This window comes from Pseudochaenichthys georgianus, unplaced genomic scaffold, assembly GCF_902827115.2.
Source record: "Pseudochaenichthys georgianus unplaced genomic scaffold, fPseGeo1.2 scaffold_646_arrow_ctg1, whole genome shotgun sequence".
NCBI classification, from domain to species: Eukaryota; Metazoa; Chordata; class Actinopteri; order Perciformes; family Channichthyidae; genus Pseudochaenichthys; species Pseudochaenichthys georgianus.
This window is the reverse complement of record NW_027263202.1, coordinates 73,784-94,388: the sequence shown is the minus strand read 5'-3', so window position 1 is coordinate 94,388 and position 20,605 is coordinate 73,784. Positions and strand designations below refer to the sequence as shown.

The following is a 20,605-nucleotide window of genomic DNA, read 5'->3' as shown; positions in this document are numbered from 1 at the left end:
CCTGGAGAAAGGTATGGGGAGTTGTCAGGGGACTCTACCTGCCTTTTGGAACACTATTTTCGGATACAATTTATCCATTTTCACCCCTTTTTTCTGGTTCTCTGGTTGTGGCGGCCTCGCCCTGGCCGTCCACCCTCTGGGTACCTGACTCCCCTGCCTCCTCCGGGGGGCAGTTGAGAGGGGTTCAATGCCTCCCCGGAGGATACTGTTATCCCGGCAACCCGCCAGCAGATGAAAAGACCCACCCCTCCGTCTCTCCACCTCTTCTGAGGGACGAGGGAACCGCGCGGGGGTCTGCTGGAGGCTACTGCTGGGTGCTCCGTCCTGCGCCTCACCGGGACCCTGACTCCAGCGCGGTGTGGCGGCCTCGCCCTGGCCGTCCACCCTCTGGGTACCTGACTCCCCTGCCTCCTCCGGGGGGCAGTTGAGAGGGGTTCAATGCCTACCCGGAGGATACTGTTATCCCGGCAACCCGCCAGCAGATGAAAAGACCCACCCCTCCGCCTCTCCACCTCTTCTGAGGGACGAGGGAACCGCGCGGGGGTCTGCTGGAGGCTACTGCCGGGTGCTCCGTCCTGCGCCTCACCGGGACCCTGACTCCAGCGCGGTGTGGCGGCCTCGCCCTGGCCGTCCACCGTGCGCCCTCTGGGTCGTACCCGAAACTGTCGGGTATCCTTTGGGAGAATCAGACTCTGGAGGAACGTGAGGGGAGATTACAGGGATCTCTGCCCGCCTAACGAGTGCCTAAATGGGACACCGCACCATGATGCAAATGAAAACAAACACTGATTTGAAAATAAGCTGAGTGCGTCTTTCGTGAGTCTTTTCACGCTTCCTTCTTTTTTACCCACGATTCTGGTGACATTTCCCGGTACCGAAATGCTCAAGAATACAGGTCGGATGGCGGTCCGTTGTCCGATCTGCAATAGCTCCTACCGTGCCCTGAGCAAGCACCTACAGAGGAACCATGGTGTGCGTAACTTGGATGAAAGAAAAATTCTGCTGTTGTTGGCCAACGGACGGACCAACATTAGGCTCCATCCCTGTACCATTCTGGGATGCGAGTACCACGGCACAAGGCTGGATCGCCACTTGGCCAGAGACCATGTTGAGCTGGCCCGGGAGGAACTACATGTGGTTCAAAATCAAATGAAAATGACAGTGGCCAAGAAGGAGCTTTATGAACTCCGAATGACAAACCCCACCATAGAAATGATTACCGCTTGGGCTGTTGACACGGTGGCAGACGACGATATACTGTCACAACCTCCACCCTTGTCCCCGGTGAATGAATGTGACAACCCGGACTGCAAAGAATGGAGGCTGGAGGCTAACGCAGTGAGGGCTCAGCGGGACATATATGCTGCTGAGGTGAAATCCCTGCGCTGCAAGTTGCAGCAGAGGATAAAGGACAAGCGACAGAGGATGGATCAGCGGGCCGGGGACATGCCCGCGTTCGATGGGGAGGAACGAGAGCGGGTCATTCTGAAGAAACGACCCCGACCAGAGTCGACACCAACGAGGCTGTCCAAGTCGAAAGGTCCCTCCTGCAGCAAGTCTCCCATTCCTGCCTGCAGCACGTCTCCCATTCCCGCCTGCAGCACGTCTCCCATTCCCGCCTGCAGCAAGTCCCCCACTGGCTCTCACACCCATTCATCCAGCTCCTCAGAGCCTGCATCCATCCATACCGAGGCCTCGTCAACCTCCCCTCCCATAAATTCCCCCTGGTTCCGGGGCAGGGGCCGGGGAAATATAATGCGGGACATAACATTCCCACGGATCATGGGTAAGTGTTTTGGCTATGTGACACATGCAGTTTCTGTAACACATCATGTGTTGTCATTAAAGTACTGTTTATATTTCACAGAGGATTATCTGCAAGGATACCGGGAGCATTATGCAGGTATCGACCCACCAGTGAGGCTCCAGGAAAACACAGTCTCCAAACTAAGCAGAGTGAAGTCGTTCCTCAGTTTCATGGCACACGGTTTCAATCGCCTGTCTGACTGGCTCTTTTTGAGGGATCTCAAGAGGATACGCGGGTGGTCCCGGAGCCTGATGAAGTCAAGCCTTCAGGTCACGACCTCCGACTTCTACATCAAGAATATATCACACTTTCTCAAGTACATGGCCGACACACCGTGCAAGGGGAGCAGGCTCAGCCAAACCGACATGATTTTAATCAAACGGGAAGTAGTTGCCATCCTGAAGTCCCTGAAGAGAAAAGTACTTATCCACCAGATGCAAGTGAAGCGTGACAAGATGGAAGGTCTGCCGAGCCACAACGACCTAATGACATGCTTGACTTCGACCACCACTCGCATCCCTCAGCTCCTGGATGTGATGGCCAGCAATCCGACTACCGCGACCCGGACACTGCTCTATGGGTATATGACTCTTCATTGGAGCTGCATTTATGGCCACCGTCCGGGGGTCTACTCCAACATGACCAACGCCGTGGTCCGAAAGGCGGATACAACTGGCACTGCCTTCGGCTACCTGGTTCATGTGAGTGCTATTAATCAATGTATTTATTCTGGCAGTTATATGCATGATTGACATTGTATTGACACTCTCTATCTCTGTCATAACAGGTAAGTAACCGCAAGACGGCCAACGCGTTCGGGGAGGCGCAGCTGTACCTCACCGTAGAAGAACTTGGATGGATGAAGAGGTGGCTGGAAATTAAGGGTACGCTGACCTGCACCCAGAGCCGTTTCTGTACACAGAGGGGAAGAACCCGTTCAGGAAGCTTGCCTACTCCCTGAGGTTGGCATGGGCTGATGTGGGGCTCCGCAGTCCCATTAACTTCACCGACCTCCGCACAGTCCACGCCGATAATGCGAAGAGGTTTCAAGACAAAGGCAACCGCCAAAGAGTGAGTGATTTCATGTGTCACAACACTGCAACTGCGGACAAATTTTACGCGAATAATCCTTCTTTGAAGGAGGCTGCGGACATTCGGTTGCTCTTCACACAGTCACTGCAAGCAGCGGCGGCGGCATCGACAGCAGCAGCAGCGGGAAATGAAGACACTTTTGCGGGTATTGACATCGACAGTGACAACTCTGGAGAGGAGCACAGCCCGGCTCCCTACCAAGACTCCCTACCAAGACATGTCCCGAAGAGGGACCAGTCACTGGCCGAACACAACCCCTCAGACATGGGTGAAGAGAGGGTGCCATACTCTGCCCCAACTTCACCCACTGTTGCCAGTGATCAACTTGTAAATATGCAGTGTGTTGTTGTAATCAGTCCCCTTGTAAATACGTTATATCCTGTTTGAATGTATTTATTACTGTCAATATTACTGTAAATAAAGTTTGTTAAAATTACTAAGTCTTCTGTTTTTAAATCCCACTATGGGTTTTCTTCCTTTAAGATCCCCAGGGGCACGATATTCTGGTTCTGGTGGTAGCATGTAGGTGTTTAGTCCGAGTGAGGAGTGCTCAAGTGTGGGATGATTTGTAAGGTAGAAGAGGGTAAAAAAAGTTAAAGTGTGAACCTCCAGCAGGGCAGGTGGTGCTGTGAAGAAGGCCGACTATGGGTGCCGATGGGCGGACGGCAAAGCACCGCAAAGTAGACCCCCTTTAAGTGTAGCCAGGGGCACGAGCAAAATCCTCCATGGAGGTTGGGTGCTGCTGCTGTGAAGAAGGCCGACTATGGGTGCCGATGGGCGGACGGCAAAGCACCGCAAAGTAGACCCCCTTTAAGTGTAGCCAGGGGCACGAGATTCTTGAGGGTGTGATCATCTTGGTTTAGTCCGTGGGGGAGTGCTTAAGTTCGGGGGCCCGGGGACCCAAGGTGCTCGAGGTTCTGGAGGTACATGGGAGGGATCCTGGAGCTCCTCAGTCCGTGTTTTGGGGGTCTTGGAGCGGCCCCGAAGAGGTGCCTTTGTCGGTGTACCTAATGGGTAAGAAAGCCAGTCTACACAGGTCGTGAAATGTGATTGAAATGTACAGAGTGCTGTACATTTCAATCACTTTGAATGGGAGTCGTGAGGTGTGGATGAAATGGCCATATCTCCCTTAAATTCACAGCAAAGTTACCCATCTTTCACACACTAATTCATGGGTAACAGAGCCATGTGCACCATGCATTTAAAGTAATGTTAGCCAGCTTTCAGACACTAATTCGTGGGTAATAAAGGCCTGTACATCTCCCTGTTTGAAAGGGCCATATCTCCCTTAAATTCACAGCAAAGTTACCCATCTTTCACACACTAATTCATGGGTAACAGAGCCATGTGCACCATGCATTTAAAGTAATGTTAGCCAGCTTTCAGACACTAATTCGTGGGGAAGAAAGTCACCCTGGTCGGGTCGGGAAATGTGATTGAAATGTACAGAGTGCTGTACATTTCAATCACTTTTAATGGGAGTCGTGAGGTGTGGATGAAATGGCCATATCTCCCTTAAATTCACATCAAACTCACCCATCTTTCACACACTAATTCATGGGTAACAGAGCCATGTGCACCATGCATTTAAAGTAATGTTAGCCAGCTTTCAGACACTAATTCGTGGGGAAGAAAGTCACCCTGGTCGGGTCGGGAAATGTGATTGAAATGTACAGAGTGCTGTACATTTCAATCACTTTGAATGGGAGTCGTGAGGTGTGGATGAAATGGCCATATCTCCCTTAAATTCACATCAAACTCACCCATCTTTCACACACTAATTCATGGGTAACAGAGCCATGTGCACCATGCATTTAAAGTAATGTTAGCCAGCTTTCAGACACTAATTCGTGGGGAAGAAAGTCACCCTGGCCGGGTCGGGAAATGTGATTGAAATGTACAGAGTGCTGTACATTTCAATCACTTTGAATGGGAGTCGTGAGGTGTGGATGAAATGGCCATATCTCCCTTAAATTCACATCAAACTCACCCATCTTTCACACACTAATTCATGGGTAACAGAGCCATGTGCACCATGTATTTAAAGTAATGTTAGCCAGCTTTCAGACACTAATTCGTGGGTAATAAAGGCCTGTACATCTCCCTGTTTGAAAGGGCCATATCTCCCTTAAATTCACAGCAAAGTTACCCATCTTTCACACACTATTTCATGGGTAATAAAGCCATGTGCACACTGTATTTAAAGGGCTGCAGGAACACTTTACCCGCCTTGTAAACACCTTCTCCTGGGTAAAACAATCCATGTATTTCCGCCTGCTTTCCATCAGCACCCGCCAGTGATTTCAAACGGTTTCAAATCGTTTTTTCACTTTTAAAAACAGCTTTCTGCTCTGTAAATGATTTCTAATCATTATTACCGTCATGGAGGAGCTGCAGGGACACTTTACCCGCCTTTTAAACACCTTTTCCTGGGTAAACAATCCATTTATTTCCGCCTGCTTTCCATCAGCACCCGCCAGTCATTTCAAACGGTTTCAAATCGTTTTTTCACTTTTAAAAAGAGCTTTCTGCCCTGGCAATGATATCTAATCATTATTACCGTCATGGAGGAGCTGCAGGAACACTTTACCCGCCTTCTAAACACTTATTCCTGGCTAAAACAATCAATGTATTTCCGCCAGGGTCACAGCCTGCTGCTGCTGCTGCGGCGGCTGCTGCTGCTGCTGCTGCGGCGGCTGCTGCTGCTGCTGCTCTCCCTCCCTAAATTCACATCAAACTCACCCAGCTTTCACACACTATTTCATGGGTAATAAAGCCATGTGCACACTGTATTTAAAGTAATGTTAGCCAGCATTCAGACACTAATTCCTGGGGAAGAAAGTCACCCTGGACGGGTCATCAAATGTGATTGAAATGGACAGATTCCTGTACATTTCAATCACTTTTAATGGGAGTCGTGAGGTGTGGATGAAATGGCCATATCTTCCTTAAATTCACATCAAACTCACCCAGCTTTCACACACTATTTCATGGGTAATAAAGCCATGTGCACACTGTATTTAAAGTAATGTTAGCCAGCTTTCAGACACTAATTCCTGGGGAAGAAAGTCACCCTGGACGGGTCATCAAATGTGATTGAAATGGACAGATTCCTGTACATTTCAATCACTTTTAATGGGAGTCGGTGTGGATGGCCTGTTGAATCCGATTTTGAGCACTCTTTTCCCCGCATAAACTAGTTTAAATCACCGTTAAACACTTATTCTGTTGATGTCTATATAACCGACTTCCCGCTATGCATTAAGTCGGTTATATGGACCCTGTACACTAGGCATACCGCGGCCGGTAGTAAATGTCCAACCATTGTACCCTCTGGTCCCTAGGGTATGTAAGAGTATACTGTAGTATACAGTAAGATGCCCCTGACATCAGGCCTATACTAAACATGGTAGGGGCTTTTCACAGCTTGCCAATCTTACAGGCATCCTCTGCATAGCAGTATGGATAGCCTTAAAAAAACAAACAAACCACTCCGTGGTAACGAGAGTCATATTTCTGACCCTTGTGCCCTAAGTGAAGCCGTTAGTCTCATCTGACTGACCCAAGGGTTTGGAGCTGGTGTGACAGGGAGGCTTCCAAGTGTTCAGAGCAGACTTCAAGCTTTCAGTTCATGGCTCGGTGGGGGGGAGCAGACCCACGTGAGACAGTTCAGAGCAGGGAATGGTGTCCATTCTCGGACCAGACCATTAATGTCATGTAGAGCGGCCATAGCATCTCTGTGACTGCACACAGCCGGACTGTAGTAGGGCAGAGCTGGGTGACTTTTTAGTGAAGTCGTCCGAAGAACAACCAACAAAAAGGATCACAGGGTCATAAATGTCTCTCTTTACCAGTGGCTCAATCATAAAAGAAATTAGTGGGAAAAATGTGGAACACTAATCCATCATGTGAAATGTTGAGTTAAGTTACTTATGGGTTGAAATCAAATTATCATTAATATTAGAAACTAAAGTCAGTTAAAATAGGACTTGCACGGATCAGAATCTAATCAATACACCATTTTCCCAGCTCTGTAATGAAAGGATAACAAGCAGGGATGCAAACTTGTCACCTTTTGAATCCAAAATAGGTGTTTTGTGTGATTCATGTAGATCTGCAATACAAATATTATTTGGGGTATGGGCAAGGTTGCCAACTCTGGGTACCTGGCTGGAGTGAGATTTCGATATCATGGGTTTAATTACACACATGCGCACGAAATGACTGCTATCGTGTCAGTAGCGGGACCTTAGCATATATATATAATATATATAAGTGCACAATATTGGACTCAGACTATAAAGGGCACACAGTTTCATTCACTAATGAAAGTCAAATACATGTTTGTTTCCACTGTTTTATTGTGTGCCTGTCGCGATAGGCAATTAATTGACTTATCAGCTCCTGAGTATTTGTTGTTGGGTAATCTATGGTAGGGCTAACCCATACAGTGGTGCGGCTCAAGTCAGTATTGGAAATGTAATTACATACACGCTCCCCTTGACAGTGAAACGCCACGCATGAGGTTTGGATTATTTCCCTGTCTCAATCCAAATTGAACTGTATGAAATAAAAGGGCACATTTGTGTGACACAATTGACATGCTAAAAACCCAACCCCCGCAGCGGCGCTGTTTGGGGGGATTTTTTTGAAATACTAACAAAATACACATTCTCTCTTGAGATGAAAAATAAATCCATCTATTACTACACGACATATTTAAATGAAGCTGAACCTGCTGCTCCTCACAGAGGAAAAAAAGCTGTGTGAATTACTTTACATTCGTGGATAAGGGTGGATATCCCCCACTGTCCTGTGTGTGAAAACGGAAGACAGCCCACACACCTATCAATCATCAAACCGTGGGGTCTTATTTCATTATGTGATGATTTCTATCAACACGTAAGTAGTAGTAATGATGTTCCTTTCGTCAAATTAGTATGCATAGAAAGTGACAGATGGACACGCCCCCAATTATGCAAATGAGCTAAGTCCGTCTCCCATTGGCCAATGAGCTAAGTCCCGCCTCCCATGTCCCGCCTCCCATTCTTTGATGTCAGATTGGCGTGAAAGGCCCCCCGGCGTGATTCTTTTGTTGTATCAATTAAAATAGTTAAGGTATTTGATCCCTGACCCCGAGAGTGGAGTAATTGCCCCGCAATTAGATTAGCCCCAGGCACCCCCTTTGTGTATAGGTCTTTTATTGTATCAATTAAGATAGTTAAGGTATTTGACCCCTGACCCCGAGAGTGGAGTAATTGCCCCGCAATTAGATTAGCCCCAGGCACCCCCTTTGTGTATAGGTCTTTTGTTGTATTGATTAAGGTATCTGACCCCTGACCCCGAGAGTGGAGTAATTGCCCCGCAATTAGATTAGCCCCAGGCACCCCCTTTGTGTATAGGTCTTTTGTTGTATTGATTAAGGTATCTGACCCCTGACCCCGAGAGTGGAGTAATTGCCCCGCAATTAGATTAGCCCCAGGCACCCCTTTGTGTATAGGTCTTTTGTTGTATTGATTAAGGTATCTGACCCCTGACCCCGAGAGTGGAGTAATTGCCCCGCAATTAGATTAGCCCCAGGCACCCCCTCTGTTGTATAGGTCTTTTGATGTATTGAATAAGATAGTCTCTTTACCCCTGCCCCTCAGAGCCCTTTGTTGTCTAATCTAATTAGCCTTTGATGCCTTCCCTTTGATGTGATGTGTAATTTCACACTGATGAAAACCTCTGTATAAATGACTAGGCTACGACCATATAGAGATATGCTCAAAACTAAATTAAAAAAAGACAGACAATTCAGCTTACCAAGTCAACCGTCTGAAGCGCCAGTCAAGAAACGAATGCGGCATCGGGGGGTGGGTTCAGAGTACAGCCTCTTTCTGGTCATGTGTGTTGGAGGAGGGGCTCTGTAAGGAAGGTTGAAGGAACGAGCAGGATTTCTCCCCCGGTTTGACTGCAAAAGACTCTGACTTTTCTCCAAGGGGCTCCGCCTACCACTCAACATAACAAGCCCCACCTTTCCTCACCAGATCATTTAAAAATGAGAACCCTTCAAGGACATTTTAGAGAGCAGCAAACATGGATCTGAGAAAAACCAAGTCTCTCCCCACGATCTGCAGCCTGGAGCAAACGTCTGGAGGTCCTCCATCCTCACCTACAATTTGGACACCAGATCTGGACAGCGCTATGGCTGGCATTGATATTACAGGATGGTTGAATATGCCTCAACCTCCATCTACTCACGACTCTCCAGAGGAATCAACAGCAGTAGGCATTGATTCGCCATGCTTTCCTTGTGCTCCCGAGGGTGATGCTACACAACGTGCTAGGACATCGGCATTCCTGAATACGGTAAAAGCAGTTGTAGTTCATCTGTTGGATAGAGTCGTATACCTTTACAGAAAGGAAACATGTAACGGATGTCAAGTCGATCACCCCAGTCAGATGCAGCACGAGTGTTTATTCCTTACCGGTGAATACTATCTGGATCGAAACTATGATGAAGTGGTAAAGAGACTGTGGACCGTTCGTTTCATTCCAGCCATTCGGAACGCTCTGCACCAGAACCACCTTCATGTGTCGGAGAGGAGAGTCTTTGGAGCTACCGAGGCGATTCTGCACAACCTCAGAAACACCAGACTCTTTGAGGCTAAAATCGAGAAGCTATACGAACAGCTTGTAGAGAACAACGAGACCCAACTGAATATTACAAGAGCAGCTTGGGCCTTCTGGCAGCATTAGGAAGAGTTTTTTTTATTTTTGATACTTTTTCGTTAAAGTATGTTTTATTTTTATTTTACTTGATATAGTGTGTCCTTCCTTTTATTATTCTCTGCTTGGAGAAATGTTGTATATACATATCAATAAAATGCATTGTAAGAAAAACTGTTGTACTCATTACCTCATCAGGCTGTAACAGGAAACATGTCTGAGAAACGTGTGATGCATAGGGTGTATTACACTCCATCTAATCCAGGGAGTTTAGGAGGTGTGGATAAACTCCATAGAGCTGTACAGAATGAAATGGGTAAACAAGTAAATGTAGAGAAAGTCAGAGAATATTTATCGGAGCAGGATGCATATACTTTGCATAAGCCGGCACGGGTGCATTTTGTAAGAAACAGAGTTTTTGTACTCAGACCGCTACAACAATTTCAAGTAGATCTCTGCGATATGCAGTCGCTGTCCGAATACAATGATGGTTTTAAGTATTTGTTAACAGTCGTCGACGTATTTTCGAAAAAAGCCTATGCTCAAGCATTAAAAAAGAAGTCGGGAATTGAGGTTACCAAGGCTTTTGATACAATTTTAACACACAGCGAGATTCCTAAAAAGATACAAACAGACGCGGGGAAAGAGTTCTTTAATAAAGTTTTTCAAAACTTGTTGAAGAAAATAGGTATTGCACACTATGCAACAGCCAGTGACATGAAGGCATGTGTGGTAGAGAGATTTAACCGTACGCTGAAAACTAAAATGTGGAGGTATTTTACAGCTAAAAACACTCATAGATATATAGACGTCTTACCTGAACTAATTGAAAGTTACAATAATAGTTATCACCGAAGTATTAAAATGACGCCAATGCAGGTGACAAAGGAAAATGCGGCTCAAGTGGTTCGGAACCTGTATACCCCCTCTAGCCAACGTAAAAAATCTGCTGCCAAAATGAACTTTAAGGAGGGCGAACTTGTAAGGATATCCAAATTGAGAGGGATATTTGATAAAAAATATGAGCAGAGTTATACTGACGAACTATTTACGGTGTCTGAAGGCTTACCTCGGCAGCCACCTGTTTACAAGCTCAAAGATTATGATGGAGAAGAGATCAAGGGGACTTTTTATGAGAAAGAGTTACAAAAAGTGAAGATAGCCAATGACAAGGCTTTTCAAGTCGAGAAAATTCTAAAAAGGCGTGTGGTGAGAGGGAAAAAACAAATGTTTGTATCTTGGCATAATTGGCCCGAAAAATTCAACAGCTGGGTTGATGCAGGCGAAATAAAAGATGTATAAAAGCAAACAGAATCAACGCTCAGTCCTTCATTACAGCCATGGAGATAAATGAAGGGTTCTTCATTACGCTGTCGTCTAATGCCAGCATTGATGTATTTCAAAACAATACAAGCTCTAGTTATCAGGTGAACCTGGCACAACCTTTACACTTGGATGGTTCGTGGCAGGTTGCCATGACAGAAATGTCATACCCACACACCTGGTATAACTTACCTTCGGAAGTAGCTTGGTTTGAGTGGATAAAGAAACCAAAACTCCCCGACATATCCCTGACTAGCAAGTTAAAGCTTCATATGTTTAGAGCTGGTTACTATAGTAGCATAACTCAGCTCATGGAGGAACTCGAGTCCTGCTTCAAAAAAAATTGACTCTGATGTCAGTTTATACTATAGTCCGATTCACAGGAAAATCGAATTTCTAGGAGGGGCCCAATATCGTTTCCGCTTTCCAAAACCCGTCGCTTATATGCTTGGAATACAACCAGACCAGTGGCTCAAATTTGATGATAAATCAGCAGCCTACCCCGCGGATATAAATGCTGGCTCAACACATCTGTACTGCTATACCAATGTGGTCAGTCATCAGAGGGTTGGCGACGCTTTTGCTCCTCTATTGAGAACCGTCGATATAAGAGGATCATTCGGCGATACCGTAACTCAGTATCTGTCAAAAGCAGGACAATCTTTTACAAAACGATGATTGATCACGACCCCCAGCGTTTTGTGAGTTATTATGAAAATCAAGCGAGGGGATCCCTGCCGGGTTTTTATGGAGCCCCGGTGATGTACGGGCGAGGCATTGGCTCTATATTTTCGAGATTATTTCGTTTTGTAGCACCCCTGGTGAGAAAAGGGTTCGCCATAGCTAAACCTCATCTGAAATCGGCGGCCAAAAATATTGCATCAGATGTTATCAGTAAGGCTGTACATACATTTGGCCGCCAGTCAGACCCCGGATCTCAAGAAGGATCAGGTGGTCTGATGGTTTTGGCCAGAAGGCCCCGGAAGAGACACCTCCAGGCAGAAGGATTCCGAGGGGTGTTAAAAAAGGAAAGCACTCAGTGAAAAAAAACACCCTCGGAGAAGGAACGTATTTGGGGGAGATATATTTTAGAGTGTTAAATATGGCTCTTTTACATCACAAATCTGCTAAATGCAGCATGGCAGAGCTGGATTTATTTTCTGCCCCCATGACACAACTTTCTATCGACAAAAAACACTACACAGAGGTCCTCCCGTTGTCTGCCATTACGGAGGACGGACAGATTGAATTTTTTATTCCCGGGGACGGGGATAAATACCTAGATATGAATGACACATTGATGCATCTCAGGATCAAAATAACCAACGCCGATGGGACTAATCTGGCCGCTGATGCCCCCGTGGCCCTGGTTAATTATCCTCTGAATACCATTTTTAGTCAATGCGACGTTATTCTAGGGGACAGGCTAATTTCTCAATGCAGTTCGACTCATCCTTACAGAGCTATGATTGAAACGCTATTGAATTACTCTGATTCTACTTTAAAAACTCAGTTCACTGCCGGCTTATTTTATAAAGACACCGCGGGAGCTATGGACTCTGTAGTGATCGCCAATGGACCAAACAAGGGTTTGGTAAAGAGATCTACATTCACAGCAGAATCTCGAGAGCTTCATCTGATGGGAGCTTTACACACGGATATTTTTTTCAGCGAGAGGCTTCTCCTGAACTCTGTAGATTTGAGAATCAAACTCACCAGATCTAGCGATGCCTTTACTCTCGTGTGTGCTAATGATTCTACATACCGTCTAAAAATACTGGGGGCTTCACTTTTTATCAAGAAAGCCACCATCTCCCCTGCTGTGCGGTTGGGACAAGCCGCGGCTCTGATGAGAGGTAACGCCCTCTACCCCTTATCACGGGTGAATATCAAAACCTATAGTATACCCGTGAATTCCAGAATATGCAACCAAGAAAATCTCTTTTTGGGTAATATGCCTAAATACTTAGTTTTGGGTATGGTAAATCACGAAGCCTTCACTGGAAGGAGAACGCTTTCACCTTTTAATTTTCGTCATAATGATATGGAATACATGGCTCTGTGTCAAGATGGTAGGCAGGTACCGGCCAAAGCATTTCAGCCTCAATTTAACCGGGGGTCGTCAGTCAGAGAGTTTTCAACATGTTCACTGCTACAGGGAGACACATGAAAGACTTACCTCTGAGTATTGACAGAGATGATTTCGAACAAGGATACTCATTATTTGTCTTTAATTTAACTGCGGCGGAAGACGCTGAAGCCCTGTCTCCCATTACAAGCAGTAGTTTAAGACTGGAAATTAGATTCAGAGTACCGCTGCCCCAGACTACCACTTTAATCGTATATTCTTGTTTTGATTCGATTCTGGAGATTAATTCAAAACGTCAAGTGTTGGTAGATTATTACTAAGAAGACTACAACATGAATAATCATCAATTGGACAGTCTCCTGCGTCATATGGTGGGGGACTCTTTTTGGGGGGTATGGGCCTCAGACCAGCTCCCCCGAGTAAAACAAATATTTAGATATCCTGTATACATGATTGTAAACACCCACCCATCCCACATGCCCGGAGAACACTGGCTAGGAGTGACTTTGGAGAAAGAGGGAGGGGTTGGAACCTTTTTTGATTCTTTCGGATTCCCCCCCGATTTTGATCATTATCCAAAAACCATCTTACATTTTCTAGAAAAACAATGTAAAACTATTTTATACCATATTCGGCAACTTCAGAATGTCATGTCTACAGCCTGTGGTCAACATTGCATTTTTTATCTATGCAAAAGAGCGTCGGGCTTGTATTACGAAAATGTGCCATCTCTATATCGAGATGATGTGATAAAAAACGATGCTGCCGTTACTAATTTTGTGAGAAAATACCAACGGTGTGAGAGACGCCATAAAGACACTCATTTTAACCACAGTGTTTGTTCTCTACAAATGTTTAAAGATTGTTATAAAATGTAGAAAATAAAAAAGGTCTGAAGACAAAATTAATTCAGATGTCTTTATTAGGAGAATAAAATATAATACAACTTTAGGGGGTAATTTGTAACCAGCTAGGACTTAATATTCTGTCTTTCCTTATCCTTTTCTTCTTAAGCGGGGCACTCAAAGGTCCTCTTCTTTTTCTGAGCATATTTTCTCCATATGGTTCACCCTCTTTGATTATACGATATTGTTCACGAGCGTGCAGGTTTTGAAAGGCTGTTAAAAAAAAAACACCAGCCTTTAGGCTCCCGGGCATTTGTTTTATACGAACAGGATAAATGTTTTAATAAATCTAACATGTGTGAACCTTTTACAACTATCCCCTTTTCTACAAATTCCCCCGCTGGTGTCCATCGAGCTGTACTCGTGATTAATTTACTCATAATGTACTCGGCATTCTTACGGCTACGCGTAGGGAGATTATGAAGTACCTCGTTCTTTATTTTATCATCGGACGTGCCATCCTTTTCTTCTCCTTTTACCAAACCCGTGTCTTCAGGTAGAGTTAAAGTAATATGTCGTTCCTCCTCCCCGTCTTGTTTGAGTAAGGTGAGATATCTCTGTAGCAAGGTGTTGTATTTTTAAATGTTTTCATAAGGGGGTAATCCTGTTTCGTTTAGCACTGCTCTCGTTTTTTCATCCAGAACATCTTCGGCAGTGCGTCTCATTGATTCCATACTATGGGGGTTAGTTACACCAGTCTGAGCTGATTAAACTGATGAGGTGATAACGAAAAACATCTTTTGACTCATGATCGAGCGAGTCCTCCTAAAAGCTGCCCTAAAATGGGGATAATAGCCCCGTGCAGAGGCAAAAGAAAACCTCCAGATTGTTTTCTTAAGGCCTTGAATTTAGTTTTTAAGTTGTTCTTTTTATTGGCCAAGAGTTTGAAAAATGTCTTATTCTTTTTGAGCTTCTTATACTGAACGCCAGACAGGGGGATGTTACCTTTTAAAAGATTTAAAGACAGCTCACAGAGTGATTGAAGAAAATCCGGGGAGCAGTTAGTGAGAATATCCTTGCGCTTCGACGGCTTGGCGTGACACAAGGCCTTCAGCAGAGGCATGTTTCTTTTTAAACGGGCTGACATACTGTTTGTGAAGTTTTCGTTTTTGGTACATAAACAACTGGCCACTGATTAGGTAGTGCCCCCGACCTAAGTCTGTAGATGTCTAGACAGCTGGGGGTCATGTCTACGATTAAATAGCCGTGAGGTTCGTTGGTAGCGTCCTCAAAACTTTGTAGGAAAAATGATTTATTACCCGGGTGTATTTGATGAGCAAGTATGTTTATCTGTAATCTGTCTCTGGGGTTTTTAAACAAAACCATGTAATTAGTATTCAAACTAATGGTACCACTGTTTTTCCCTTGATGAAAAACATTTTGAGTAAGCATCATAACGCTCATATTTCTATGATGACGGTACTGGGTGAAAAGTCTGACTACTTCAGGATGCTCCGAGGCCTGAAATATAACATCGTCCAGTATAATCAAATGACTGTAGGAGGAAATAGGGATTCGTCCTGAAATGACTCAGGCAAATCTTTGATGAACTTTATATTTTTATTCTTTTCCTGCAGTTCTGCATACATGGGCTGGAAAGAAGTATAAATCCATACAATATTCTGAGGCTGTACATGAATACAATTTTGCAATACATTCTTCACAAAAAAAGTTTTACCACACCCGCTGGGGCCCACTACTAAACAGGATAAAGGAACTCGTCGTCTGGGCTCAAAATCAATTTGACGGGGTGAAAACATTTTGTCTCTTATTATTTCTCAATACCCAAAAGGTAAAGTATTTCCTCCGTCTAGCAGACGTCTCTTATCAAACACAACTCGGAACTTTTTGATGAATGACACATTTCTCAAACAATAGAAATGTTGTTTGAGAAATGTTACATACCGTACGGTTACATCAGCATCAATTTACATGAGACCCGTTCCAATTTATTCAGTGGTGTGTCCAGAAAAGTTCGCAGTAGCAGCAGTGGGGTTCCTCTCGATAATGGCTTGTCTGATCTGTATATAAAAAAGACAGAGAAAAAAGAAGGATAAGTATTTTAAAAACACAGGATTATACATTTAACAACTATTCATTTATCAAAACATCTTAAAAATCGTAAAATAACCATACAACTTATTTACCTGTATGAAATCTCGTCAGTAAGGGATCTGTCAGGAGCAGGATATCGCTCTGTATATCACAATGCGTTTGGGCGGATAGTTCATCCGCTGCTTGATTACGGGGTGAGTCTGTCTGACTCGTTAGGAGTGTGTCTGGGACGGACTGCAACTCGTAATTGTCTAGAAATACACTGTACACGTCAAAATCGGCCTGCAATTCTGGGGGGATCTGTAGTAGGACGGTTTCAGATATATGCTGCTGCCGCTGCTGCTCGTGTTGCTGGTTCTGATGGATAGCATTGAAAATATTCCAGTCTGCCTGGTTATCTGAGTCACGGGGGAGGTTATGTCTGACTGGTGTCCTCAGGGGGTCTGCAGTTATCTCAAAAAGTAGATTGCTGGCGGATTCATAGGAGAGGCCTTGAGATCCTGGTTGAATATCTGTGCTGGCGATTTCACCACCTTTTCAACCAAAAGATAAAAAACGTTATTAGAGGGTACTTTACACATAAAACATATTTGATTTCATAAAAATAAAATACAACTAGTTTAAATATACTCACTCTCTGCAGGGTATGAATCAAGGTAGGCTCCAAGTACACAGCCGATCCTTTCTAATACCAGAGGCCCTATTTGACTCAGAGTGTCCTGAGCTGAGACACACAAAAAAGATTTGATTAGAATCTACACCACATTATTTTATACTTTTTAGTAAAACATGTTAAATAAAAACAGAAACTCACCTAGTATTTCAATAATCCTATGACCCCTCACATTAGGGTTTTCAGCACATAGAATCTCTACTGCAAATAGAAAAAACATAACATTTAAAGTATCTAATAATATACCATCCCCATAATATACATGATATTATAAAAAAGTACTCACCACATTGGTTTGTGATGAGGTCCAGATCAATAAAGCGTATAGCAGGAACGCCAGGATAACTCATCGTCTGTTTTTCACTAACTGCAGACATCAGCTTGTCTTATAAACCCCTCAGATACAATGTCAGGTCATGCCTCCAAAAAAACCCTATCAATGATTCCTTATCAAGGTAGCTAGCTATGTGTCTTTTCTCGCCCCCCCATAGTGGGGAGACTCTGCGTCTGCTATGGACACTTTTGTTCTGATCAGCCTGGAGCCGTATGGAGTGAAATGGGGCAGAAACACACATTCTTTATGGGTACAACAAAATCTAATAGTACACCATACAGCAAAAGATACACTTTTGTGTATAAAAGAGGATCACTAACATAAAGTACTCTGATGAGATTTCGTTAGGCTTCTGACTCTAAGCAAGTTTTTTGATTTAAAGACTTTTTTACAGACATTCGGCAGATTTATGTGTAAAGATTTAGTTAAGAATCTGTCTCTTAACCCACCATCCCCCGAGAGCCAAAACATACAACTCTGCAGATTTGTGTGTAATTCACTCACAAAGGAACTGTAAGATACACTTTAATGGATGCAAACCTATAGTTAATAAAAGTAATTATACATTAGTTCACAATCCTACAACTAAAGAGAACATCCTTAGTTATCACTAATAAAAAACTAAACAAGATATTTTAAATTAATATGAATACCCTCTTTGCAAGCAGATACTTCCTTGTAGTTAACAGTTTCACAAAAAAAAAAACTTTAAAAGAAACATCCTTCACACTCACATATCATTTAAAACGAAGACTGAATCAGATCTGGAGAGGGCAATAACGTTTTTTAGGTGTCTTAGTGAGTGTGTGTGGAGGTTGATACATATTCAACCATCCTGTAATATCAATGCCAGCCATAGCGCTGTCCAGATCTGGTGTCCAAATTGTAGGTGAGGATGGAGGTCCTCCAGACGTTTGCTCCAGGCTGCAGATCGTGGGGAGAGACTTGGTTTTTCTCAGATCCATGTTTGCTGCTCTCTAAAATGTCCTTGAAGGGTTCTCATTTTTAAAATGATATGGTGAGGAAAGGTGGGGCTTGTTATGTTGAGTGGTAGGGCGGAGCCCATTGGAGAAAAGTCAGAGTCTTTTGCAGTCAAACCGGGGGAGAAATCCTGCTCCTTCCTTCAACCTTCCTTACAGAGCCCCTCCTCCAACACACATGACCAGAAAGAGGCTGTATTCTGAACCCCCGATGCCGCATTCGTTTCTTGACTGGCGCTTCAGACGGTTGACTTGGTAAGCTGAATTGTCTGTCTTTTTTTAAATTTAGTTTTGAGCATATCTCTATACACCGGTCGTAGCCTTAGGAGGTTCATTTATACAGAGGCTTTCATCAATGTGAAATTACACATCACATCAAAGGGCAGGCATCAAAGGATAATTAGATTAGACAACAAAGGGCTCTGAGGGGCAGGGGTCAAAGAGACTATCTTATTCAATACATCAAAAGACCTATACAACAGAGGGGGCGCCTGGGGCTAATCTAATTGCAGGGCAATTACTCCACTCTCTGGGTCAGGGGTCAGATACCTTAATCAATACAACAAAAGACCTATACAACAAAGGGGGTGCCTGGGGCTAATCTAATTGCAGGGCAATTACTCCACTCTCGGGGTCAGGGGTCAAATACCTTATTCAATACATCAAAAGACCTATACAACAGAGGGGGCGCCTGGGGCTAATCTAATTGCAGGGCAATTACTCCACTCTCGGGGTCAGGGGTCAAATACCTTATTCAATACATCAAAAGACCTATACAACAGAGGGGGCGCCTGGGGCTAATCTAATTGCAGGGCAATTACTCCACTCTCTGGGTCAGGGGTCAGATACCTTAATCAATACAACAAAAGACCTATACAACAAAGGGGGTGCCTGGGGCTAATCTAATTGCAGGGCAATTACTCCACTCTCGGGGTCAGGGGTCAAATACCTTATTCAATACATCAAAAGACCTATACAACAGAGGGGGCGCCTGGGGCTAATCTAATTGCAGGGCAATTACTCCACTCTCTGGGTCAGGGGTCAGATACCTTAATCAATACAACAAAAGACCTATACAACAAAGGGGGTGCCTGGGGCTAATCTAATTGCAGGGCAATTACTCCACTCTCGGGGTCAGGGGTCAAATACCTTAATCAATACAACAAAATACCTATACAACAAAGGGGGTGCCTAGGGCTAATCTAATTGCAGGGCAATTACTCCACTCTCAGGGTCAGGGGTCAAATACCTTAACTATCTTAATTGATACAACAAAAGAATCACGCCGGGGGGGCTTTCACGCCAATCTGACATCAAAGAATGGGAGGCGGGATATGGGAGGCGGGACTTAGCTCATTGGCCAATGGGAGACGGACTTAGCTCATTTGCATAATCGGGGCGTGTCCACCTGTCACTTTTTATGCATACTAATTTGACGAAAGGAACATCATTACTACTACGCATACATTTGCATCTTGTATAAATCCATCAAATATATGCATATTTTCTTGCAGCCACTGCTTTTGCCTTCACATTTCTTCTTCAGGCAGTTGAAGGTCGGTTAATGAATTGTGATTTGCTTTTAATTCATCACACAGCTTCATAAATTCAACCAGTTTCAACTGTATTTCCTTTGCATTGTCTTGAGTTCAGCTCTTTCAGTCTTTCCATTAACTTCTTTACTTGCTTGTAGCTGAAGTTTCTTGCTTTTTGACAGTTTGCAATAAACAATTCCAATCCTTTGGCAGTGTGAGTGATAATCCTTTTTTCTCTTACAGATTGCAGTCCAACAGCGCCATCTTGTGATGTGACGTCAGATTTCATAGACATGATTAATGTTCACTATCCCTTTAAGTTTCGTTTTCAGGAATTTTCCATTAGCCGACAGCGCGCTGTTTCAAACAGCTGACATCGTTGCAGCATTACATCCATTTACTAAGCCATTCTCCAATACAGCTTAATATCTCCAATACAATCCTCTTATCCTGCTGCACAGTGAACATACCTGGCCGCTTTCCCAATCATGGCTCTCAGCCTCTCCGGTGAGCGCATGTGGGAACAATCTCCAGCTGATTGTGGCGTGTGCAGCTGATCCGTGATGACGATGTCGATTGTGCAATAATCCAATTGTTTGTTTCCGGTGAAAACGATCCTTAATCCATGGTGAAGTGATTCTTATTGTCCAGTTTTACTCCGAGAGTACGATTCCACTTAATGTAATGGCAATTTCCTTTCCTATGTCCTATATATTGTTGCCGTTACTTTCACAGAAGGGCTGAAGAGTGATCCAGACGCAGACACAAACAGATGAGTTTCCGGTCCTTTGTTGTAGTTTATAATGAGGTTTTATTCAGCTTTACATACCAGGGTTTAATTGTACAGTTCTAATTGTTGTGATGAGCATCTGCCGGGCTGGTGGAATCGGTATGCTCTCTTCCTTCTGTGTCCCTCCCTCTCCTGTCACCTATGACCTCTTTATATACACCCGGTGCAGCTAAACCCCGCCACCCAGTGTTCATAAATAATATTGCACTATACCAGTGTTGTAGTCAAGTCACCAATTCACGAGTCCAAGTCACCCTCGAGTCACCACTCTTCGAGTCCGAGTCCAAGTCCGAGTCACCAAGGGAGAGTCG

At 44.3% G+C, this 20,605-nt stretch overlaps 1 protein-coding gene across 1 annotated transcript in view; it reads left to right on the top strand.

Moving 5' to 3' along the window:
- The first annotated feature begins 559 nt into the window (after positions 1 to 559).
- LOC139433570 (uncharacterized) overlaps positions 560 to 20,605 on the top strand; it is a 39,904-nt gene continuing 19,858 nt past the window's right edge. Inside the window, exons 1-2 of the mRNA XM_071202631.1 lie at positions 560 to 1,786; positions 1,868 to 2,063. Of these exons, the coding sequence (XP_071058732.1) occupies positions 880 to 1,786; positions 1,868 to 2,063 (1,103 nt within the window). The 5' untranslated portion in view covers positions 560 to 879. The remainder of the gene's footprint in view (positions 1,787 to 1,867; positions 2,064 to 20,605) is intronic.